At 41.3% G+C, this 26630-nt stretch overlaps 1 protein-coding gene across 2 annotated transcripts in view; it reads right to left on the bottom strand.

Moving 5' to 3' along the window:
* The window catches only part of LOC144527101 (ras and Rab interactor 2-like), a 54335-nt gene that overhangs the window by 24345 nt on the left and 3360 nt on the right, over positions 1-26630 (bottom strand). For both annotated transcript variants that reach the window (XM_078264986.1, XM_078264994.1), the window contains exons 2-7: positions 16329-16482; positions 7454-7548; positions 6615-6813; positions 4721-4835; positions 2104-2176; positions 252-343 (exon numbers count right to left, since the gene is read on the bottom strand). In XM_078264986.1, coding sequence (XP_078121112.1) covers positions 252-343; positions 2104-2176; positions 4721-4835; positions 6615-6813; positions 7454-7548; positions 16329-16397 — 643 coding nt within the window. In that variant the 5' untranslated portion in view covers positions 16398-16482. The remainder of the gene's footprint in view (positions 1-251; positions 344-2103; positions 2177-4720; positions 4836-6614; positions 6814-7453; positions 7549-16328; positions 16483-26630) is intronic.

The following is a 26630-nucleotide window of genomic DNA, read 5'->3' as shown; positions in this document are numbered from 1 at the left end:
AGAAAATACAGACAACATTTTCCTTATGATGGATTACCTTTCAATTCCCACTTTTACCAGTGTAAACAATTAATGTAAATAATAGCTGCCTCAATGGTGAGAAATCTATCTACAAACTGTAGAATTCTTGGAAAAATGCTAAGCAGTAACTATAGCTGATTAATAGTTCAAACTTGCAAAAGCACCAGTATAGTCGTTTAAGATGTGTGCTACTACAGAACTACAAACAATAAAATAATAAATGAGGTTACCTGCTCCAAGCTGAGCCACCTCCTCCAGTTCTTTCTGAGTCTTAGCAGATGCAATGGCCTCTGGGAGTTTGAGTGTGAAAGGCAGGACATCCCTAGGTAAAGAAACAGAATATAAACATTATGAATACAATATATATAAGAAACACAACATGAGAAAGAATTAAAACCTGAAGCAAGAAAAGGAACTGCCGTAGTCATCAAACAAATTTTTCCTGTGTGAGTTCAGTTATAATTGTGTACACTTATTGTAATTGTGACAATAACAAGTTAGTGATTCTGTCTCATCCATACAGCTTTATGGTCAGGGGTATAAGGCAGGGCAAGTTTATTTATATAGCACCTTCTCATACACAGAGGCCATTTAATTTAATTAAAAGCTGTGGAAAAGAGAACCGTCTTTAACTTTAAGTTTGGGCATGTCTTACTGTAGTTCCAAGGGGAGCTGATTCTAGCAGTGGGTAGCGTAATGGCTAAAAGCCATTTCACCATACTTGGATTGAACTCTGGGCACCACTAACTGACCAGTCCCTGTTGATCTGAGAAACCTACCCAGCTTGTACTCAGTAAACATATTTGCAACATATTTTGGGCCCAGACCATACCCTGGAAATCCAGAGTTCTCGCGAGAGCACGATTTGAATTTGCTCCTCGAGTCACTCTGGCATTGAGTAATGATGCTCATTAACTATGCCATTGTAGTTGAGCTGCACCAATCACATCGGTGTATCTGATAAAGGCGGGCCACAGGCGAGCTAAACAGATGACGACAGTTTAATCTACCAGTTAGCTCCGATGGTAGCTAAGCGTATTGTGCTCTGGATAAGTCACCCCGTGTATTGTTGTGATTGGTCGTAGTGTTATCCAATTGCGTGCAGTGAGATTTTAAAATGCATGCTTGGTGCCGCCTCTCGAGTTGGGCTATTTTAATTACTCAATGCCAGACCCTTAATCTTTCGAAATTGGGTCTGGCTACCCAGACCAATAAATGACTTAAAGAAAATATAGTAACATAGGGCCTTGAAATCAATTTTAAAATGTAACCGAAAGCCAGTGCAGGGATCTCAGAAATGGAAAAATATGTTCTCTCCTCTTGGTCTTTGTCAGTATTCTAGGGGCAGCATTTTGAATGATTTGCAACTTGAGATTTTTGATAAATAATCATCAATAATGTGGATACAATGACTAAGTGGGTAAAGGCAAATAATACACAGCTAGTAAGTCTGGTAAATTCAGAAAATTAAATCACTGTGCCCCCGAAATATTAAGTCTTGACTGCCCTCTGGCCCACTAACTGTGGCAAATATTTTCATACATTTTTAACTCCACCTTTGTCCCCAAAGAGGGTATATTATTCATGTGCAGTGATCAATAAAATGTAGGTTAACACTGAATGAGTATTCTTGCGTTTATTGTAATATGTATATCGTTTATCTTTTGTAGAACCAAACCTATGAAGCCCTTTTTGCACCCCTAAAAAAGGGTTGAAATCGCCCATCCCGTTGGGATTGAGAATGCAAAAGTTTATTCAGCTCAAAAAAGAGTGTTTGACTTGCAGTCATCTCTCTAGATGAATGAGTGTTGGGGTGGGTATTGCTTGCAGCACAATTTCCTTCTATTTCCTGTGTCTGTTGTTTTAAGTCCTGTGTATGTCTGTGTCTCCTGAGCTGGCACAAGATAAAACAAGAAGTGAGAGACTTGGGCGCTGAGAGCTGAGTGCTTACTCAACATACATTATTTTCATCCGTGGAGTTTCCACTCTTGAATCACCTTCTCTTTACAGAACAAAACACAGGAGAAGCTGAGGATGTGATAGATGGATGGATAAAGAGAAAAACAAATATTGGTTGTTTACCTGCTAATACAGTAGAAAGCCACCAGGCGAAACAGATCTGCAAAGCTGATCCCAGATTCCTCAAGAGAAAAGGCTGCGAACAAAGGAAACGTGTACAGACTAAATTACATTTCATAGACTGCAACTCAGTTAGATGTAGTTGCTTACAGGGCATTTGCATTTGGAACTTTTAATCTGTCACTTAAGATTTAAGTTTAAGTTTAAGCTTAACATTTAATGAGGAAGTTTTATTGATTTTAGTCTCGATGAATAGTAATGTTGGGTCTGTTTAATTAAGCTGCAGTGAAAAGTGTCACCTTTGTAAACATATATATGTTACAAGTTGATAAATTCCAAAAAAAATACAAACACAAAATAAATTCAGTGCCTCTTTTTAAAGTGAACGAATACAATACTGTTTATATCTCTTGATTTCTACAATTTATAACCCCTGTTTAATGCTGTTCAGCAACTGATCAGAAGATATTACAGCACAAGCAAAGATATATACTTGCTATATATCAATAAAGAAGGTAAGTAACAATATAACTGCATTGGAGATGCACTGTCAGGGGTGGGGCTATAACCACCACTTACGGCAGGCCCAAGCACCATTGGGTAATATTACTGGCTTCCTGCCCTTTTGGCCAAAGTGTTTTTACTACACGAATTATCAAACTAAAATGAAAGGGGTCTCTTTCTGTCTGTCTATCTGTCCTTCGATTTTCTCGACAACCGTTCATTTCGATGCTGAGGACCCAAGGAAGTGCAGTGTCGAGTGTGAGCTCTTGAGATCTACGGGACATTTTTATTAGTAGTGAGTTATGATCACACTGTGTAATGCATTGAGGGGGGACTCCTTTTATCTTTTACACTGCTGAACGGCATGCTGGGTACAGCAGTACATTCAAGAAGAGATGACGACCGTGACACGGCAGAGACCGGAGATGTTATAAGCTTCAGCGATGTGACTTTTCCGAATGACCGGAAATGTTTTTGTCGCCGGAAATAGCCTAATCCCAAAAAGATGCCAGGAGAGAAGCAGAAGGTCGCACTGCCAAAAAACATGTGCCGTTTGTTTCATTTGTCTTCATTATGTTCCTTGAATTTTGTTTAAGCATTCGTCCTGATTTCATGTAATGGAGAGCACTGTAAGTAAATAGTCACCTCTGGGAATTCAAGATGTCTGCTGAGTCTGCCTACCATCACTCTCCTTGACATTTGAGTTAGATTATTCTACACTACTATTGGATTTATTGCAGTCAGATTTTGGTACAGACATTAGTACCAGGTTTTAAACCCCGTTACATCAAGGTATTTCTACACCTGCTCTTTACTATCAGTACCAATACCTTTGCCTTACTTTGGAGCTGGCTAATCTGTGACTTCTAGGTTGTCTGATATAAATTTGCAGTACTTTCTTTCAGCTTTTAATTTCTACATAAAGCCACCACAAAGACCATATACCCTTCCAAATGTAATATATAGTAATAGTTGTGCTTGTTTATGAGCAATGTGACTTAAGTGATGTGATTTGAATTGTATCAAACTGCTACTTAACACAACAGTGAGTATGAGAGGCCAAGTGGAGAGCAGCTGACTCACATCTAAATGCCAAAGCAGGCCAAAGGCACTCCCCTCCCTCCCTGCCTCTCTTCCTCTCTCCCATGTGTGCTGTCATTTCAGCAGGGAAAATCCACAGCTGGTGTGTCATCACACTTTGGCACTGTCACAGCTCCACGACGATTCCCAATAGAGAAGCACAGCACAGTGCAGGATAGGGCTGAACGGTTTGGGAAATAAATAAAAAAAAAATTCCGCCACATATTGAGATAACGATTCAATTTGCGATTATTTTTGTAGCTACATATTGCACCTTCTACGATCAACTTAAATAAAGTTAAAAAAAAATAAAAAGAAAAGAAAAATCCACAGAAAATAGGACATTTCTTTGAACAAACTGTGATATGTAAAATTATTCCAGCATTTATCTTATGACAAAAAAGTAAATATAATAGATAGAGATACAAACGGCGTCTCAACATATCCACAGAAGTTGTACAGGACTGTGTGTCCGACTGATTTAGTGAGACACAAATAAGACAGAAGTGCTTATAAGTGTATGTTACTACAGCTTTCACTACTGTTGATGCACGGAGCATCCATTTTGGATTTTGAGCTTGGGGTACTCGGTGGTTGTCCAAGGTCAGGGGGCGTGTTTCCGACATTGACCTCGGAAAATCAGACTTCTGAGTACAAATGGAACGCACTATCAGCCTACATGGGGTGCACACTCTACTAGGTGAGCTAGAGATCCCCATTTACTTTTATTTTCAAACGGGACTGGAACCCCACTCTCCTTTGTTTGTGTTTGTTTAAACCATCCACCATCCAAACCTACCTATGCGGAAATTTGGCCCTTTTATACTTCGTCACCTTACTTCTTGCTTTGCTCCTGTCATAACTACTACTGCCACTATAAACGTAAATATAGGTCGTAATTGCTGCTTGAACAAACAACTTATGGGAGTGTTTTCTTGGGGGAGGACAGTCTCCTAAATTATTATATCCTGGTCTAGATGACCTCACCCAACTGTCACTCCAAGTGCTGTCAGTAAAAAACAAACACGTTACTTACTGTACTGGCTCTCTCTGACAGGGAAGTGGCTGATGGGAGTTCCTGACTGATCCTCCTTCAGACGCACACACAGAACCTTTCTCTGCAGAGCGCCTGACTTCCTGACCAGGAACACCTGCACCATGAAATCGGAAGTCATGAAATAGCATACATTAGATCAGTGGTTCTCAACCTTTTCGAGTCATGACCCCCCAGAATAATGCGGTTGGTGTTCGCAACCTCCCACCCCCCTCGGCGAAGAGAGAAAAAGCTGCAAACTGGTATAAAAAGCTGTTTCTACGCGCCACCCCTTGCTGATTTTGAGTGAATATTGTAAATGCTCTGATTAATACATGTAAACAAAGAATGCTTTGCTTTAATGACAGTGTACTTTTAGCAGCTAGTACCTAGCATTGTCCAATGTGCTCCAGGCTCTGTGGATTTGTGATGCGTTTGTGACTTTTTCTCTCCCCCTGACCCCTTTCTGTGTTCCAGGACCTCCTGATTTACAAATGAAGCTCTGAATATAACATGAAATGTACCAAACTTCACACATTAATGTAAAAACAATTCCCCAGTCTAAAATATGTTATTTCTTTTTTTTTTCCTCCCCCCAACCATCTGGCGACCCCCAGAAATTATCTCGCGACCCCCTTGGGGGTCCCGACCCCCAGGTTGAGAGCCACTGCAATAGATAATATTTCACATTTAATAAGACACATTCACACACAAGTAGGGCTTAACGATTAATCGTTTTGAATCGAGATTTGAAAGAATGCGATTAGCTAATCGTGAAGACCGCGATTAATCAAATGTGCAATATTTAGTTGAATGTTTGGTGCAACATTTGGTTTAACATTTATTATTCCTCATTTTGTTATTATATTTAATGTTTTTTCACAGGAAAAAGGCTAGAATAATGTTACATATCACAGATTGTTTACCAAAATGTCCTATTTTCAATGGATTTTATTTTTCATTACTCTTATTTAAAGTGCTCATATTATGCTTTTTGGCTTTTCCCCTTACCTTTATTGTGTTATATATCTTTATGTGCATGTATAGGTTTACAAAGTGAAAAAGCCCAAAGTCCACCCCAAAGGGACTTACCATCTCCAACAGAAAACACTGTTCACAAACTGCTCCAAACAGCTCTGTTGTAGTCCAGCCTTTACTTCCGTGACAAACGTGCGTCACTTTGTAACACACGTTATAATGCTCGCCTAGCTGCTAGCATGGCACGCCCTCATACTCTGCTTCTGACTGGCTAGTAGTCCTTACCTAGCTACTGCACATGTGCGACGCCCAACAAAGATGGAACAGAAGTGCGATGCCTCACTCTGTAGCTAAAACAGAGAGCTCAACACACAGGGTGAAAAGAGGAGCTGCAGCAATGTGCAGTACAACAAAAATATGGTGTTTTCTGAAAATTAAACCATGTAAACCTATTCTGATATAACCTCTAAATACAATTATGAACCTGAAAATGAGCATAATATGAGCACTTTAATATGATAGTAGAAGGTCAATATGTAGATGCTGCTGTTGAACTGAGGCATATCAGAAATTTCCGTTTACAAGAAAGTACTGATATGTTTTTTATTGGAACTTTAGCTTTGGTGATAAATGTTCTGTGCTTGACTGTTCAATGTTCCACGCTTATTAAAAGAAAAACACTTATTGCTGGAAACTCATATCTATGTTCTCATCCTTGCATAAGAATATAGAGCAGTTTTGATGGTGTCTTATAATGCTCCTTTACATGTTGTATCTGTTACACAGTGAATATTAAACTATAGCTATAAATATCACAAATCGAATCGTAAACAAAATTTCTGGCAGAAAAATCACAATTACATCACCCCCCCCCCGCCCAAATCGTTCAGCCCTACACACAAGTCTTCCCGACCCTCACCCCGGGAGGCTGTTTGAGCAGTATGCGACAGGCCTCCTCTTCACTGACTGCCAGCAGCAGCCACACCGGGTGAGTTTGAGTCAGCCTGTCCAACACGCTCATCCTCCTTCGCAAGGAGTCGTATCCAGAATCCCTTTCCCCCCCCACCCCGCCACAGTGGGGGGACTGCAGGTAAACACCACTCACTTCGCTCTCCAGCCTGGCAGAAAAGTGCAGAGAGACAGAGAGTGAAACACTTTTGCCATCTGCTGGTGAGAATCAGTGTGGAGCCAATGTATAAATACTGTTGAAAGGAAACAGATTTAACAGAATGTAATACAACTAGGATTGGGAAATCGAGAACCGGTTCCACCTTGGAAACATTTCAAAAATTATGATTCCAATGGAATCGTTTCTTTATTGGAATCGTTTGGAAAACTTTTTGGTTTCCGTTGCGACCGCCGTACTTCCAAGCACTTCCTGTGTTGCAGCCATGGAGCACAGTAAGCGGCGCTCTAAAGTGTGGCTTTATTTAACATTGAAGAAGCCCGGTAAAACTGTAAATCACCATAGAATCAAAATAAAATGTTCCTTTTATCTGTGAAATAAGCATGTGAACAGTTTCAACTTCACCCCTCAAAGAATCGGAATCGATAAGAACCGGAATCAAAAGAAAGAATCGGAATTAGAATCAGAATTGTTCAAATCAAAACGATGCCCAACCTTAAATACAATGCAGAACAAGCTGATGGAAACACGACGTGGCTCATCAAAATAGCATTTAAAGAAATGATAGGAAATAACAGACTAGACTAGTCAGGTTGAGGAACGTTTTGAGAACATGTGGAAAACAGTCTCACCCTTGTAGATCCATGGGCTCTTTGTCAACTGTTGGAGAGGTCTGGACCATCTCTCTCTTCAGCTCCCCGATCTCCAACGCAAATGTGTCAATCAGCTGAAAGAAGACAGAATGAGAGGCTTTGACTGATGAGGGAATATAAAAAGGAGAAGAGAAGGGGGGACAGCAGTAAACGAAACTGACGGCATTGCTTAAACATAAGTTAGAAAGCAAGAAACTGTGAGACAAAGGGACTGTACAGGATAAGGGCAGGATAACGGTTTTCCTGTGCGTGAACATTTCCTACAGGCAGGAAACACGGAGGGAAAGCATTGTCAAAAAATGACTCAACATTCAGAGTGAGACGAAAATTTCTGTCGTACTGCAGAGACGCTCACATAACTCTTTGCCCAATGTGTCCCAGCTGAGAATGCAATTTCTAACAAGACACAACTTTGTACTATATTTAGTTTTAGACCACAGGTATTTTGGGATTGAAATAATGATGACCCAGATATGGAATGTGTTTCACAATCCCTGATACCAACCTCACAAAACATACCAAAAAATGACCAATGGCTCAACATTTGGTCCTGCTTTTGTGAGAAAAATAAGGAGAACGTGAACAGGAAGTATAACTGTGCCAAAGGAGTCAGTTAGTTAGCTGTGGACTACAACTTGAACCCAGTTTTTTTTAGCCTCTATTTGTTTACTTTTTGGCAAATCAACACTAGTAAAAGTATGCCGAATTAGCTATTAGAAGTACCTGTTTGCAGTGTACCCATGTATGTACAGACAACTGTCACTGGATTACTTAAATATGGTAGAATTCTTCTCAGGCAACTTCTGAAGTTAGTTAATGTGTCTTTTTTTCTAAAATTTCTAAAGGGAATTTATGGATGATTATCCCCAATGTACGCAATGGAGATCATGGTATCCTCGGGAAGTGCAAGTCACACAGAATCTGAAAATATGTGAGTTATTCTCAAAACACAATATCTCAAACATGTGTGCCTGTGCAGATGTTGTGAAGGCTCTACTCTGATGATCTGGGTCAAACAATCTTGCAATCAAGATGGTGTCCTTGGGCCTTTTTTAAGTTTTATATTGTTGCATCTGGCTACAATCTGAGGCAATCAAGGGAAAGTATGTTGATTTCTTATTTCAATCAGAGTTGTTTGGCGGTAAACCAAAAAAAAAGTTTCTGCACCTGAAGCAATGCTACCATTATACATTTTAACCAGTAGGAGGCATCCTTTTCCAAACTTTCCTCCACCAGCTAGGCTCCAGGCCAGACCACAGTCACCACAGGCCCCTTTAATTCCCCCCCTCGCAGGACTAAGTGGAGCCAGCTCTGTTAAAGCCTCAAACTCCCCATAGCTTTGTGTCAGATCAAAACTCGACTGTATGACACAAGTCGACAAGTTAGCTCCAGTGTTCCTGCAGTACTGAAAACTGCACAGTTCAAACAGACTGTGGATGCTCCATTTGAACCGTGGTGAAGATAGGGATAGCTATTAAGAGTCCAGACAATTGACCAGCACCGGAGAGACAGAGTAAGTGTTATTCTTCCTGTCAAAAGCAGCGAAGAACCATTAACAGTGTCTTCACAGGTCTCCCTAAAAAAATCAATCAGACAACTGCAGCTGATTCAGAACGCTGCTGCTCCAGTCCTAACTGAGACCAAGAAAGTGGATAAGATCACTCCAGTTCTGATGACTTTACACTCGCTTCCTGTCCCTCAAACAATTGATTTCAAAATACTTCTGTTGGTTTATAAAGCACTGAATGGTTTAGGGCCAAAATTTGATAATCAATTAGCCTAATCCATTTGAGTTATTTCTTATAAAAAAAGTAACAATTCTCTGATTCCAGCTTCTTAAATGTGAATATTTCTCTAGTTTCTTCACTCCTCTGTGACAGTAAACTGAATATCTTTGAGTTGTGGACAAAACAAGACATTTGGGGACGTCATAGTGGGCTTTGGGAAACACTGATCCACATTTTTCACCATTTTCTGACATTTTATAGACCAAACAACTAAACCATTAATCCAGAAAATAAAAATGTAAATAAGCTACAATCTGTTTCTTAACTGCTAATTAACTTGTTAGTCCTAACTTTGAACCAGCAAGTCGCGTTTTGAGCTCCTCTTTTTTTCTGCTTGTGGAGAGCTACGTGACACATGAAACTATATTGATGAGGACCGGTGAGTTAACGGACATACACGCCGCGGGCCGCTGTGGACTTGTGTCAGTCCCGCTGTGTCCGACAATGCACAAAACATCAACACCGGTACAAGCCTACAGCTGTCCGCGGAGTGCGGAAAGTGTGTCAGAGCCTCCCGGACAAGTGAACTGAGACTCCGTTTCCTGCTTGTCGGTCAACGGTTAATGATCAGTTAACATTTTATTTCATTGTGCTTTCTTTTGGAAGGCTGGCTGCCAAAAATTTCCACTTACTAGCTAATTAATTAGCCTGAGTTAAAAACGCTAGCTGTCAGTAAACAGAAGGTAGTGGCTGGTGTCTGGTGTGTGCGTGCGTGTCGGCCCGTCCCCGCATTTGGCGACTGGCGAGTGTTAATTTCAGACACGCGGTAGAATGTTTTCAGGAGAAAGTAGGTCTATCAACAGAAATCAATTATCGAAATTATTGTCATGGGAAAGATACGTCGATAACAGCTTCAGAATTTCGATGTCGATCAATTTTTTGATTAATCGTCCAGCCCTATAAAATATGGTTTTATTATACACTACTACAACCATATATAGGCCTACATGTCTATCTGATATGACTGGCAGATTAAACACTTAGTTGATTGACACAACTGTTTGGTTCGTTTCCAGTTTCTAAAATGTGAGGATTTTTCTGCATTTCTGCAATACTTTTACTTTTAATACTTTATATGCATTTTCCTGATGATACTTACATACTTTTACTTAAGGAACATTTTCAATAGGGGTGCACGATTCAGAAAATGTCACGATTCAATATCGATTTTTAGGCTCGAGATTCGATTCAAAATCGATATTTAAAAAAAAAAATATGAATAGATTTTTGGGAATTCTACATCGATTTTGAATTGGTAGAGCTTGAATCGCTATAGAAATGTGAGTCGATTTTTTTGCACACCTCTAATTTTCAATGCATGACTTTTACTGTGTAGTATTTTTACAGTGTGGTATTAGTACTTTTACGTAAGTAAAGGGTCTGAATACTTCTTCCACAACTGGTTATTACCTTCTGTTAAGAGCTGGGCCATGGATTATATGAATGAAAATGGATGAATGGTGCCAGAGGAGAAGACTTGAGCTATAAAATGAAGGTCAGAATGCTGAGTGACTGGCTCTGGCCACAGAGCCTTGCAGAGCTTTAATGGCGGCACCCATGCAGGCCTTATTTTCACACTATTTATCACTTTTAGAGGGAAAAATTACTGACATCCAGGGAAGCATTCAACAACAAGACACTGGGCTTTTCTGACTTTTATGAAGCTCTCTCTCTTCACCCATCTGGTTTGTTTCCACTCTCAATTCATTTCACTCACTCTGCATAACACGGAGCCGAGGAAAATATCTACTTGCGAATATTTTTGACTGATATTGTGATTGCGATATGATTCAGGATATTGGAGGGAATGATAGCTATTGCATCATTATTCTCATTTGCAATGAAAATTGTTAACAATTAAAAAAAAAAAATTGAGGTTTTTGTGAGGATCTGTACCAAGATGTTTTCTTTAGTCTGTAGGATAGGATTTATAGGCCGGGACGTCTCTGCAGCACCACAATACTTCATTCAGAATGGTTTGACACATATTTTGCCCCCCCCCTCCACAATTTGGATATTGCACTAGACTAGTCCATATTGCAATAAAATCGTGATTAATTGTGCAGGGCTAATAGACACACACCAGAGGGTTTATTTATTCAGCTCCTTTAAGCGGTAAGTGATTCTCTGCATGGACTGCTGTTAAAGCCATGGATGGAGTCAATGGGAAACTATGTGTTTGGTTTTTACACACATACTGAACCCTTTCACAGGGTTATTGAGGGTGGAAAAAACGACAAACCTGGAAATTAATAGTGAGGCAACTTTCAATGGTTGTTTTTAGTTCACTGTTGATATTGGTCCAAGTCTGTGTTTTTTAGCTTTGAAAGTGGGTTTCATTTGTTCATCTGAGCAAAACACCGAATTTGTCAAACAACCTGAATGAACTAAGAAGATGCAGCCAGGTGAAAGCTGTGCACGTCTACCGAGGCGTAGCGTGCGTCAAAGGTTTTAGGTCTCTTGCTTGCCAAGATTTTACAGAAGAGCAAGAATTTTACTCTGAAATGAGATCTCTTGTCCATTGCTGAGGCTGGCAATGAACGAGGCTGTAGCTGCTTTGCATACGTACTGTAATCTATATGTGCCGTTAAAGGTGAACTATTATGCTTTTCTGTAATGTTATATATAATGTTATAATGTTGGATCTGCATGCTGAATTTGGCCAGAGCTTCAAATAATGAGGAAAATGTATAAGGGCTGGGACGATTCGTCGATGTAATTGATTACGTAAATGTGATGACACAAATAATTTGCGTCCACACATCACACGTAGAAATCTATAAATAACCGGCTGCCTCAAGCAACAGCGCAATTGCACAAGTATGGATTCCTCGAAAGTTCAACAACAAGTTGAGAAAAAGGCTTGCACACGGTCTTCTAAAGTGTGGGAGTATTTTACTCTTAATGCCAACAATAACGTGGTAGTCTGTAGACTTGGTAAAATGCATCCCTGAGTCAGGATAACAGCAGCAACACACATGTAAGTTCTGCTCACCTTTTTGTCCCTTTCCCTCCCAAGTAGAGTTGAGATTCTCTGCCCGAGCTCGAACTTGACCCACGGTCCGGGTCGGGCCCATATGTCCCGCCACTATCCTCGGGCCGGGCCAGGTCCTTCATCAAGTATTTGTGTTTTTTTAATCATTACTTTATTAGCCTAATTGGGTGGGGAGAAAGCTATGCCTCTCCAAATTCTCCCATAGGTCTGGGAATATGTCCTGCACTGAGTGTGAGGTAAACTATGCTAAATCTGTCTCCCCCGTAGCTGTCTTTGATAATTGCGCAACCAGGTCAGATTGTTTCAGATATCTCACGAGTCCTTTATAACGGCCCACGTATTAAAAAATTGTCGGGTTTAAATCGGGCTCGGGCTCATAATTCCAGTTAATGTGTCGGGCCAGGCCGGGCTCGGACACAACGTGCACTGTAGACGTGTGCGATTATCAACATAGTGACACGGATGTGTGTTCCCACTAGTAGCCCAACGGTACGTTAGTCCGTTGATTTGTTTTAATGCTCCGCTATGACTCAACAATAAGCATCATCAAATGCTGTCAGTCTGCAGCGTTATTTATTTGGTTTACCATCCAACGACCCAATCGTTATATATTAGACCCTCTGCAACATGCCTTATGTTGGATTTATTTGATACATCTGATTTCATATGTTGCTAAAATTGCACTTTTTTTACTGTAAGATCAAAGGGAGAAGAGCTTGGATGTTAAACAAGAGCTTATTCATTATTATTATTTTTATTTTTGTATTCCTCCTGAAAGTGACTTTATTTTGTGGATGGATTGATACATTTTACTTGAACAGTGCGGTGTTAAATCATTTTAATAAATAGAGACTTGAACCTTATCTCTAGATTAATTGTTACAACAGTTTTTTTTCTACTCTCGGCTCAGTGCCAGGTAACACCGAGCCGGTCTTCTATGATTGCTCATCTGCTCCAGCCAGGCAGGACTGGAGTGGTTTTTTGTTATCATTGTTGCATGTAGCTACATGCCAACGGCAGTGAAAGATGTAATCTTGGCTGCCAATGTTGTTAATTTCTCCCCAATTTCGGGTCACACTGCTGCTGAAACGTGTCCGGTCGGGTCATATTTGGTTTATAAGCCTTTATTGGAGTTTTCAAGTTAGAAAGTGCTGCTGTAAACTCAGTTGAAGCCACCAACTGTACGGAGACAGGCAGCAACAACAGGAACGCTGATATGTAATCTGACCAATTTTCTTTTTCGGGAGGGGGCGATATTTACAGTCTATGGGGTGAATACAGGTGCAGCAGCCATGGGCAGTATGAGTGTCTTTTGAACATTAAAGCATGTAAACATGTTCTAATACAAACACAAAATACAGATATGAATCTGAAAATGCTGTATAATAGGTCACCTTTACATGCAGTAAATCCAATTATTCATGGCGTAATAGTGATGGCAACCTGCAAATCATGTGCAGCTCAACATCAGATATTATTTTTCAAAACAATAAGACCCTTTTTCGGCGATGTGAGGCAAAACATGCAGCAGAAAAAACTGTGTAATTGCAGAGCATCGATTGCAGTGATGAAATAACATGATGTGTTATTCGACTAAAAGCGTTGTTATTGAAACCTGCAGGAGCTGGAATGGTTTCTGCTTTTTCTGGAGCCTCTAAATGGCACGAATGAAAGAACCTGGAAACGATAAAAGATAGAATCTTGAGCAGCTGGGAGGTCAATGTAATAGTGTCGGTCCAGGTGAACAGTCTACCTTATTATAGGGATCGACCAATACTGTTTTTTCAAGGCCGATACCGATTATAAGTAGTTAATCAACCGTGGTTGGAACTGATATGCATTTACTGTCAAAATGAAAATCTTTAAGTCAAAATTAAGATTTTGGAATTTTAAAAACTCCAACACAAAACTTTGTTTAAATGCTTTAAATGATGATTTAATAAATTAGAAACTTTCAACATAACACACAGTAAAAAATAGTCAGATAGTGTTGTGGGCGGAACATTAAGTCAGACTCAGTGGTGAGTGAAAACTGAAGCAGAGGGACAGACACAGAGCTGTAGCCGAGCCAAAGTAGAACACTTTTTAATTCATTAACTTTATCGGTTATCAGGCAAACAAAACGCAGATAAAGATAATCTGCAAACTGCCAAAAAAAACGGCCCAATAATCGGCCAGGGCCGATAATCGGTCTATCCCTACTTTATTATCATTAAGCTTCCCCTTCAGGGCAACAGTGAACAAGGCTCACACACTGTAAAGTATTCAGACTATGGTGTGTATGCATTATTTGTTCCTGCCAGGACATGATTCAAACAGCACACCAGAGAGAAAGATTTAGCTCATTACTTCCCTAGAAATAGACCTTTTTTTCCAGAAATAAGGCAACATAGTGTTATAATGAATCAAGAATATAACATCTGAGACTGCATGAAAATAGTTCTGGTTGATTGTTAAAGCTTTAGTGTGTAACTTTTTGATATTAATGAACGCCTGTTACATTCAAGCTATTGCCAAATGAGTTGCTACAAAGCTAATTAAGACTATCAGCTCCACACAATTCTCTCTGGATTTCTCAGTGTGGCTGTGTTCAGAAGATTGTGGCGTCCAGCGAAACTCGAGTGAAGCTAATTACCTCTTCTCATGTTCTCTTAATCCTACATGTTCTTTTAGGCTACTACCAACTGTGTGGAGGAGGGGTGGGGGCGGTGCGCGATCACGGAAGGCTTGTATCATGTGGACGCGCCGACAGGTTCTGTTGTCATTACGTAGAATTCCTCATGGGGGAGACAGAAACTAAGCACTACAGCTTTAATTATTTTGGCGTGTGAGCGGAGGATGTTGAGCATGCGGGATGACAATGTGTAAGTATGTGTTTAGTGAGTGATCGTGGAAGAAAAGGAAACCAAAGAGACTAAAGAGAAACAGGGAAGAGACAGAGATGAAAAGGGGCTGAGAGATACTGAGCCAGAGAGAGAGAGAGAGAGAGAGAGAGAGAGAGAGAGAGAGAGAGAGAGAGAGAGAGAGAGAGAGAGAGAGTTTTATTACTCCTCTGAGTGTTTGTCAGGCTGCCAACAAGTGCAGCTGGCATTCCTCGCATCCAGCACTCCTTCAATATATGACAGAAAGAGAAGGGAAACTGTTGCAACGCAACTCCACTTTTATGTTTTTTTTTTATCAATCAATACTATATAACATTTCCTGAAAATATAAAAGACAAGTGTTCAGTCAGAACTAATAATGTGAGAATTTGAAGCAAGGACAAACTCCCAACAGGATAAAATAGTCCAGAGAGCATTTATCTATCAATTCTCTTTATACTACGTAAGAAAAAGACACAGACCTCAGATTTTCATTTTGGTAATTTAAGCATACTGTACAGTATAAACAGGAACATTTTTGTTTAACTAAACAACTGATAAAAAACTATACTCCCAGAGTTAAAAGGGCAGAGGCAACTACTGAAACGTGGAAAAAATGAAGGTGTTAGGTCCGTCTATCATTTGTCAATATTCATATTATCACCTTCCACTTTTCTTTGTGTTTACGTTAAACTCCGGTCGCATCGAGGAACATTAACCGGAACCTCTGAGCAATGTTACACGCTGAAAATGGCACGTTTTGAAGGAAATTTGGATCGTGCAAGATCAAGGGAATGATTGTAAAGATTTATAAAGAGTATGTTTACGGCCTTTACTCTCTAACTGGGACGTTTTGGGATCGATTGGGAGGATGGATTTCCTATGGACAAAATACACACAGCGATACACTGGCAAGAGCGCCGCCCAAGACGCCCAACCCCTGACCGTTTTTTCTCCTATCCAGGAGTGTATGCTCCTGTTGCCAACCTTCTTCTGCAGCGCTGTGGAGATAGGTCTGGCGATGCGAGATCAGTATAACGCTAGTGATTCAACCCACAGTTTGTGAGTTTTGTTTCCTGTCCTAAACACAAATTGCTGAGTCAGCCTTTCCCAACAAAAACACATTTGGTACACAGGAAGCGATGTGGTTTATATATTTCTAAGTGGTCTTTAGAAAAGTCATGCTAAGTCATCCATCCATCAGTCCTTACCTTAAAGAAGCTACCGCTCCTGTCTGTGAGGCCGCTGGGAGGATTCCCGGGTGGTGAGCCGGAGGCCATGTTGTCTTCCTGTCCACAGGACTGGGTAACTCTTACGTCTGGGTGTGTGTCAACGTCTGGGACAGCGTCTGCAGGGGCCAGGGCTCTGTGGGTCAAAAAATACGTTTCAGTCCAGACACTTCAGCTGTGGTGCAACCAGAGGAAATTCCTGCCTTGGCCACAGCCAGTAATATGGAGGTGCTGGTCTGCTGGAATGCTTTTATTGTGACTCTTCTCCTCTCCCTCTGTCTCTTCTTTCTTTCTACACAATCACCTCTTCTTCTCCTTTCGTTTTCCTGCCTCCTCTGTCTTTGCCCCCTCCCCCCTCCCCTTCCCTCGCCCCTTCATCTCAGATAATTGCCTCAATCGTTTTTTTATCTCCTTCCAAACCTCAGCTTATTTTTGGCCTGAACCTCTGTCCTCTCATTACCTGTCTCTCCTGTTTCCTCCTTTTTCTCACATTTCACGCTCACTTTTTCCTATATTTTGTTCCCATGTACTCATACATACAGTACATAATTAATTTTCCATCTTGTCCTCAGTTTTTCAGCACAGCTGCCCTTCTTTCCCACCATAAAAGAAGGTTTTAGGGTTTTGGTTCTTCGGTTTATCTGTCTGTCTATTTCTCTATCTGTGTCTGTTCGTCCCTCCACTCTCCTCCTCCTCCTCCTCCTCCTCCTCCTCCTCCTCCTCCTTTTTTGGCATCCGTGCCCCCTTCCTTTCTCTCCAGCCAGGCAACAACTATTAGGACAACCCTTCCGCTCCTGGCAAAGGGTTCACAGTCCTTGCAAACCGGGGAGATGGGCCATTCATCCATCAGTCCCCACATGCACTTTTTAATCTCACACAGTAAGTAAGACATCACCCTCTGCTCCATATGTGGTAACCTACACAGAGACTGCATCATTTCCTGACTGTCTCATAGTACAACTGATAGTGTGGCATGATGGTTTAATTTCCAAAAACACATGAAAGTTGGAGAAACAAAGACAGAGGGCCAGAGAGAATGAGGAACAAAATTAACTTTACAAAAACGCTCCCACTGAGGACATTTTCAGGAAATCCATTAGTGATGATTCAGTGTCCTCCTGCTGTTGATTCTGTAAAAGATCTGATACTAGTGGCTGTGTCAATGAAAGCTCTGACAGTAAGGTTCCACATGCATGAACCTCTGAGCCTCAGATGAATCTGAGCTGGGTGTTGTGTGAAACAAGATTACCTCTCAGCAGGGCAGCTCTCCTTGGCAAAACCACAGAACATATCTCCCGTAACATTCAGATACTACTTTTTCAGACGGACAAATCAGGAGGAAATTAACTTTGTTCGAGACCTGTTTCTAAGCCACTAATAAGAAAAATAAATCTAGGAAATTGATCTTTGGAACAAACTCTTGCGAGATCTGGCAACATAGATAAGCTAACGTCAACTAATGTTTGCAAACGCAATAACAAAACCAAATTTTTCGTAATGCTAAATTGGGCTTTTGGCTGTGTAAATATCTAATGTTAGCAAAAGAAAATATAAATGAATTATACAAACAGCTTTTCAACAGGTAACGGGTAATGTGCTGTGTTATGTTATAGAGAATCTGAAATATGGGAACGTCCCGAAACCCACAACAAAACACTAAAATCGAATCACAAGTGTAACAATTTTTTCCTTGGTCAGTGTCATTCAGTCATATGTGTGCGTGCGTGTGTTAGGGCTGCACGATAAGAGGAAAATATCTAATTGCGATTATTTTTGACTGATATTGCGATATGATACACGATATTGGAGGGAAAAATCGTTTTTGTATCATTATTGTCACTTTCATTGAAAATGATTAACATTGAAAGAAATTAAAATCATTATAGTGTGATTTTTGCGAGGCTCTGTACCAAACAAAGTCTGTAGGATAGGATTTGTAGGCGGGGACGTCTCTGCTGCACCACAATACTTCATTCAGAATGGTTTGACACATATTTTGCCACTAACAAATATTGCGCCCCCCCCCCCTGCGATTTGGATATTGCACTAGTCCATATTGTGATTTTGATACAATTACGATTAATTGTGCAGCCCTTACTGTGTGTGTGTGTAAGAGCCTCAGCTGCAAGTAAACAAAAGGCAAATCTCAGCATGCGCCCCTCCCTCACAGAACCACAGACAAGCATGTAGGAGTCACATGTTTCTCCTGTATTTTTGTTTATGGTCTCATTTATATTATTATTATTATTATTATTATTATTATATTATGCACTGATATTGTAGGTGGTTTGAGCGGAAGTGATAACAGTATATTGGTTTGCTTCACCTGTTCACCTGGGTTTTGGGTTTTGACAGAGTGCGGGTGAGCCTGGGAGCGAACACTTTCTGTTGACCGCACTAACCCACTAACGCACTTATTTGATTCACAAAGTAACTTTACATTTGATAACTACAGTACTAGTTGTATTTTATTGGAGGAACAAATCACTGAAACTGGATCTTCAGCGCTTCACAGTGTGTTATTAATCTCTCAGTGTTTAGTCCCTCGCAGCAGCACTTTTTTGGACTGCTTACAGCCACAACAAAGCCCCCTGGCTCTGCAGCACAGAGACTGTTCAAAAACACAGACAAACATTTATGAAGACATTAAAATGGTATGAACTAGCATACAGTATAAAAGATTTTACAGACACAGTTAAATGTCAAGACATGCAAACGCGTTAATAAATTATCCGGTTCAAAAAGAGACACAGCAGGAGACCCCCGCCCCCACATACACACACAGACTTCATTGTGTTTTGCATAATAATAATAATAAAAGAGAGTGACAGCAGGACTTCGTTAAGCCTTGTGGCATTGTTTTTAAAGCCCACTCTAATGGTGGGATCCTAGTTTTGTCCCAGTGGGTGTCACGCTAGCTGTGAGGCGGTGCTGTCCTTTAGCAGTGCTAATGAATAGCTTCAGCGTTTGATGGCATTGAACACAGACATGGGAGTTGTTATTGGCACTTCTTCAGTATCATTAAAACATTATATTTAGCTTTGATTAATGATCAATTTCCTAGATTTATTTTTCTTATTAGTGGCTTACAACTCATCCAGCCTTAGTAAAGGTTTTACTAACTACTAATTCACAAGTAATTAGGCTTTACAAACCCTTTATAATGGGTGCCTACAGTATTTATAAAGTGGCACTAGTAAAAGCAGTAGTTCAACATTTTAGAAAATGTCCTTGTTGGCTCAATTGCCGAGAGTTAGACGAGAAGATTGACATCCATCCCATCACACACTCAGCAAGAAAGCCAATAAGTACTTCTCCTTAAATGGTGAACAATTCCTTTAATGTTTATTTAAAGGCGGACTGCACACACAAGGACAATGTTACTAGTTTCCAGCACTAATGTAATCTATTAGCAAACATTATAATAGAAAAGTAAAAGCTCTTTTAATTTCAGTTACTTTCATTTTATACTTTTTATTGATCCCCAGTGGGGGAATTACAATTTACACTGTTTGTTAGATATCAGTACACACAGGCCTGAAATATACACACACATGCTCAGGACCTATTCATGCACAAATGGGGTACGGTACCTTGCTCAAGAGCACCTTGGCAGTGCCCAGGAGGTGAACTGGCAACCCTCCAGCTACCAATCCACACTCTGTACTTTGGTCCGTACAACATTATTTGACTGTTGATGGCACACTATGATAAGACTTTCAACCAATCAGCGATCAGTCCTCAGTTGGCAGCATATTATACTTTACGTCGGTGGCATCACACGCAGATTTGTGTGGTTTAATGTTTGCTGCACATGCTACATAGACCGATGGTCTATTTTAATGGGAAGCTGTGGCACTAATGCATAAATTACCTAAGAAATATTTAATATTATATCTTCAACAGAAAAAGCTGAACTGCCAGGCTTTAAGGTACCACATCACACTATGGCCTCTGTACTGTAGGTGTTACCAACTTTAAGGTTCTTCATGGCCTAGCTCCTGGCTTTATTTCAGACCTCATGAGCCTGTCTGTAGTTTGTCTGTTCCAGAGTCCAGGTTTAAAACTACAGCAGATGAAAACTTTGCAGTGACAGCACCAAAGCTCAGGAACAACGTACCTAAGAAAATAAGACTGGCTGTATCAACTTTAAAATGTCTTCTTAGGGCGCCTAGGTAGCTCACCTGGTAGAGTGTGCGCCCATATATGGAGGTTCACTCCTCGACACAGCAGCCACTGTTCGACCCAGACCTGCGGCCCTTTCTGCATGTCATTCCCTCCCTCTCTCCCCTTTTAATGATTTCAGATGTCCTATAAAAATAAAGGCCTAAAATAATATAAAAAAGGGCTTCAGAGCTCCATGCAGAAGAGTGAGCTGCAGGCAGCTGCAGAAAAGAACTCCCACACGTGGGTCATGTTATTGCCCTGAGGCAAACCAGATGATGGTGTGTGTGTGTGTGTGTGTGTGTGTGTGTGTGTGTGTGTGTGCATGCGTGTCCACAGGACAGAGGGAGGGATGAAAGGAGTGCATTTGATTTGAATACACTGACTTTGGCTATTTACTTTACTTACTTAAAGCAGCAAGGCTATTCCTTAAAAAACAGCTCCAAACATATGTGTGTGTGTGTGTGTGTGTGTGCGTGTGTGCATGCGTGCGTGTCTGCGTGCGTGCGTGCGTGCGTGCGTGCGTGCGTGCGTGCAGCAGAATTTAGGTCAGCGGTTCTCTGTAAGTTCAGCTGAACCGACTGCCCCATGTTGTGCTGGTTAGAGAAGGAATCTACACACTCATGGCTTTTTTTCACTCAAGGACAGAAGGTTAGGATTACTTCCATTTTTTTTCCGTGAAATGTTTATGAACCGTCTGTCAGTCGAACACCCTCCTGACCACCAGCCTAACCTCTAATCACAGCTTTAGGAGTCTTGCAGTAGCAACATGCAAAAACGCTCAAAATCACCGTCAAACAAATCAAACTTCATATATATAACAGCAGTGCCACTGGACTAAATCATGGTGAGAAACAAGCACCAGCACCGCCCAGCCCCAACTTTCCACCATAAAGGTCAACCGAGAAAAGCCTGGGCTGTTGTCTCTGGGCTACTCCCCTTTAAATTAGTACCAGGACTGTGGATCCAGCCCAGGGAGGAGGTGGGAAATGTCTCCACATAACTTTTATTTTTGAGATTTAAAAGGCTGAAAGGGTGGGAGCTTCCAAAAAGGACAGAAAATAGTCTGATTACCAAGATTATACCAGTGCTTGTTATTGTTGAGTCCTGGAGGAGATATGAAAGACAAGCAAAAGGTAAACAGACAACGGTAAGTGGATTTAAATGACTTTGGCCCAAGCCTGGCTGTAACTGAGACTGGATAACCAACCAGGCAACATGCCCCCAGACCCTCCCTGTGAATATGCACCACTAAAGCACAAAATCAACGTGTAGGGCTGTGCTCCACTAAAGAAATTCTTAGTCAACTAACACTCTTTTGATTTAATTTTCGACTAATCGATTAGTCGATTTAATCGTCAGATCTGTGCGCTTTAAAGCTATAGTGTGTAGTTTCTGCCGGCCCATGAGGAATTCTAAGTAATGACAACAAAACTGTCGTCACGTTCACATGATACAAGCCTACGTGATCGTGCATGCGCCCCCACCCCTCCTCCACACAGTTGCTAGTAGCCAAGGAGGACACGGAGGATTAAATAAACATGAAGGACTCTTCAGAAGAGGTAATTATCTTCACTTGAGTTTCTACGTGGGAAAGTCACCAGACGACACAATCTTCAGAACACAGCCATACTGAGAAATACAGAGAGAGTTGTGTGGAGCCGATAGTCTTAATTAGCTTTGTATCAACTCATTTGGCAATGGCTTGAATGTAATGGACGTTTATTAATATGAAAAAGTTACGCACTAAAGCTTTAAGTGGCAGTTAGGTCTAGAAAAGCACAATATAAATGCAGTACATTTACCATCTGTAAAACTGAGTTTCTCCACAAAGAATCATGCAAAAGCACCACTTTAAATCTTTTGTTTACCAGAAATGTGCCCATAACTTTCTTGGAAAAAATGCCCAACTGTAAACAAATAGGCAAAAAAACAGGGCTCAAGGAAGCAAACTCACAGACTCCATGGTTATATCAAATATCCTCTAGACTAAAGATAGCGCCAATGGTATGAAATGGTACATAAGGGATGTTTATGTGACGATAGTATGTGGTTATACCTGTCTTAAAAATGTCCATCCATCCATCCATCTTCGTCCGCTTATCCGGTATCGGGTCGCGGAGGGAGCAGCTCCAGCAGGGGACCCCAAACTTCCCTTTCCCGAGCCACATTACCCAGCTCAGACTGGGGCATCCCGAGGCGTTCCCAGGCCAGGTTAGAGATATAATCCCTCCACCTAGTCCTGGGTCTTACCCGAGGCCTCCTCCCAGCTGGACGTGCCTGGAACTCCTCCCTAGGGAGGCGCCCAGGGGGCATCCTTACCAGATGCCCGAACCACCTCAACTGGCTCCTTTCGATGTGAAGGAGCAGCGGCTCTACTCCGAGCTCCTCACAGATAACTGAGCTTCTCACCCTATCTCTAAGGGAGACGCCAGCCACCCTCCTGAGGAAACCCATTTTGGCCGCTTGTACCCGGGATCTCGTTCTTTCGGTCATGACCCAGCCTTCATGACCATAGGTGAGGGTAGGAACGAAAACGGAACATAAAAATGTGTTCAACCTAAACCTTTATTGTTTACGATGTTGTTATGTATATTTATCATTGCATTGCCACATTTTCAAGTGAGTTGTAAGGACCTCAGGAAGAATAGCACCTGTAATGCAGGAGCTAATGAGGATCCTAAATAAACAAAAACACTTCCTGTCTCCTAAAGGGGTGTGGCCTTGTTTGAACGTGTAGTGAGTAAGTCGTGTGGATGGTCGTTGTGTGGATGGATCAAAAGTTGTATTCAAATCATTTATTAATATGTTCTTTTGCTAACAGTAGATATTTACACAGCTAAAAGACTATAGCATCACGGAGATTAGTTTTATAAGGGCGTTCACGAACGTTATCTGACGTTAGCTTCTCTGTGTTGCTGGATCTCGCGAGAGTTTGGTCCTGAGACAGAAACAGGTCTCAAACTAAGTACATTTTCTCCTGATGTGTGTGTCAGAATGTACTGGAGATATGTGGCTTGTGAAAAATGGGTCCAATATATACTTTGGTGAATATGGGGCGAAAGAATCACTCCTAATCTGTGTTCATGTTCACTTCTTCCGTTGGAATCAATACATTCAGGACCTGCCGCTGGACTCCTAAAGAGGCATGGCCGTGGCGGAGCCCATTTGACACAGATACAGGAAACTACTCTGAGTTGGGGCGTCTCGGTTCTAAACAGTCTCTGGTTAAGCCCTAGCCTAGAAATCTAGACACACCCTAGCGGCAGCCAATTTAATTTGCAGCCAGGGGGGGTGTAGGCACGCTCTGTTGACTTGCCAGCTGGAAAAACCAAACTCTAGTCAGGCCAATCACATCGTGTATAGAGTCGGTGGGCGGGCTTATGGCTGCTGCTGCTGGGAACAGCGGTCTTCTGGAAGACTTGGAGTTAAGCTTTTCTTTGAGAAAAGAACAAAGAACGGCACTGAAATCATTCTTAAAAAAGGAAGAATGTGTTCGGAGTTTGCCGACTGGATACGGCAAAAGTTTAATCTATCAACTAGCTCTGCTACCTTCTTCGTTGCTCTGCCTGGTTGTAGCGCTATCCTATTGCGTGCAGAGGGAATTTGAAAGACAACCGTTTATCCCGCCCCTCGGATTGAGCCCTGTCAATGGTGAGTTCCCAGACCCAACATCTTGATGTGGGTCTGGCTTGTCAGGCTACCTAAGCCCAGTTCAGACCCAAGATTCGCGACATGACGAAACCGTTTTAGAACGCTCCAGGGAAAAGTTGCAGCGATCTGAACCGGCCCGTCTCAGCTCAAACCAGCTGATGGTGTCGCTGCGACTCAGCTGTTCAAGTCGCAGAGGCTGGTTTGAGAACGAACGGGATGTCACCTGTTTCAACAGCTAATAGAGAAGTCAGCTGGTAAAGTCAGCTACAAACTATAGAAGTAAAATGATCCATAATCCATTTTATTTTTATGTTACAAAATGGCATGACGACCGCCCGAAAGCACGGTAATGTTATATGGTGGCGCGAGATAGAGAGTGACTTAAGAGAGGGAGAGCCCAGTGGCTTTAGAACAAAGCAGGGAATCGGAGACATATAACGCGTTTTCGCCGATTCATCACTGGAAATTCAGCTGTAGCAAGCATACATCAATACCACTAACGTTATCCACATTCATATTTACATGAAACAAATGATATATCCAATTACAAAAGCCTAAAAGTCGGAAGTTAGGACGGAAGTGCAAAGAGTGGTTGCTATGGAGATAATACACCGTCTCGTCTCGTCTCATTGGTGTGAACTGGCAGGTTTCAAGAACGCTGCAGACCAGCTCGTTGCAAGAAGTTGCAAGTTTCAACTCGCCTTGTCGCGAATCTTTGGTCTGAACTGGGCTATACATTATACTGCTTGCTTCCATCCCCCAAAACATAATTGGAATTGTAGTTGCAAAACTTAACACTAGGGCTGTTGAAATATTTAATTGTGATTAATTGCATGATTGTCCATACTTAACTCGTAATCACAAATTAATCATTTTTTTAATCTGTTCTAAATGTACTTTATAGGGATATTTTTTCAAGTTTTTAATGCTCAAGTAGTATTTGGGACTGGACGTACTTCGGTGGTAACTCCGTTCACATCAACAGTACACGCAAATAACTTTAGTCTTGTGGAGAGAACCATCTGGAAGGGCTTTGAAACTCAACTTGCCATTCAAAAGACCCATTTCTTTATTGATTTCTGCTCAAGCAGCTTTGTTTCTGCTAGCCATCTACAATGTTACTGCTGCATCGCTTCCTGGTATCCCAAACTACGGGGCAGCCCGAGGCCCAAATCACCCAATGCGCGTGGGTGAATCGTGCGTCAAAAGGCGTTAACTTGTTATTATCATGTTAATTTTGACAGCCCTACTTAAAACTAGGGCTGGGTACCGAATTCAATACTTTTTAGGCACCAACGGAAAAGCATGCAGCATGCTTCTACCAAGATCTAATAATGCTGGTGATCAAATGGATTTTATAAAATTGGCATCGAAAAAAAATATCGTTCAGGAACCGGTATCAAAGTCACGATATTAGTATCGGTACCGGTATCAAACATTTTTGAACGATACCCAGCCCTACTTAAAGCTTTAGTGCATATCTTTTTTATATTATTAAACATCAGTTACATTCAAGCCATTGCCAAATGAGTTGCTACAAAGCTAATTAAGACTCCATCAGCTCCACACAACTCTCTCTGTATTTCTCAGTGTGGCTGTGTTCAGAAGATTGTGTCGTCCGCTGACTTTCACGGGCAAAAACTCAAGTGAAGATAATTACCTCTTCTGAAGAGTCCATCATGTTTATTTAAAGGAGAATTCCGGTCAATTTCAACACGCAGCTCTGTTGTTTGGAAATTTGGAGTGCTGGCAGTAGCAAAAAAAACGAAAACAATCGGTGCTGCCTACACCGTGTTATCCTCCTGCTAGCATTAGCACCCAACAGGCTTAAACAGGGCAAGTTTTAAACGTGTTTTTAGCCTCTAAACATGCTCGAAATGTCATTACAAGTGTCTATCCATGTGCAATGATTCCTTCCGAGGGAACACAGCGAATCTGACTGCAGTAGATGTGACAGAAAGACATAAAATCCAGCGTGTTAATCCAGCCAGTGCACATACCTCTGTTTGTTTCTTGTTTTTCGGTCAAGTCCACACTAGTCGATTGTCAAACTCATACAATCCAATATTCAAGTCAAATTTGCTGTGTTCCCTCGGAAGGAATCACTTCACATGGATAGACACTTGTAATGACATTTTGAACATGTTTAGAGGCTAAAAACACGTTTAAAACTTGCCCTGTTTAAGCCTGTTGGGTGCTAACGCTAGCAGGGGGATACCTCGGTATAGGCAGCACCGATTGTTTTAGTTTTTCTTGCTACTGCCAGCACTCCAAATTTCCAAACAACAGAGCTACGTGTTGAAATCGACCGGAATTCTCCTTTAATCATCTGTGTCCTCCTTGGCTACTAGCAACTGTGTGGAGGAGGGGTGGGGGTAGTGCGCGATCACAGAAGGCTTGTATCATGTGGACGCGCAGACAGTTTTGTTGTCATTACTTAGAATTCCTCATGGGAGCGAGATAAAC

This window comes from Sander vitreus, chromosome 2 (assembly GCF_031162955.1).
Source record: "Sander vitreus isolate 19-12246 chromosome 2, sanVit1, whole genome shotgun sequence".
NCBI classification, from domain to species: Eukaryota; Metazoa; Chordata; class Actinopteri; order Perciformes; family Percidae; genus Sander; species Sander vitreus.
The sequence above is the reverse complement of the archived record's forward strand: the minus strand, read 5'-3'. Positions and strand labels throughout refer to the sequence as shown.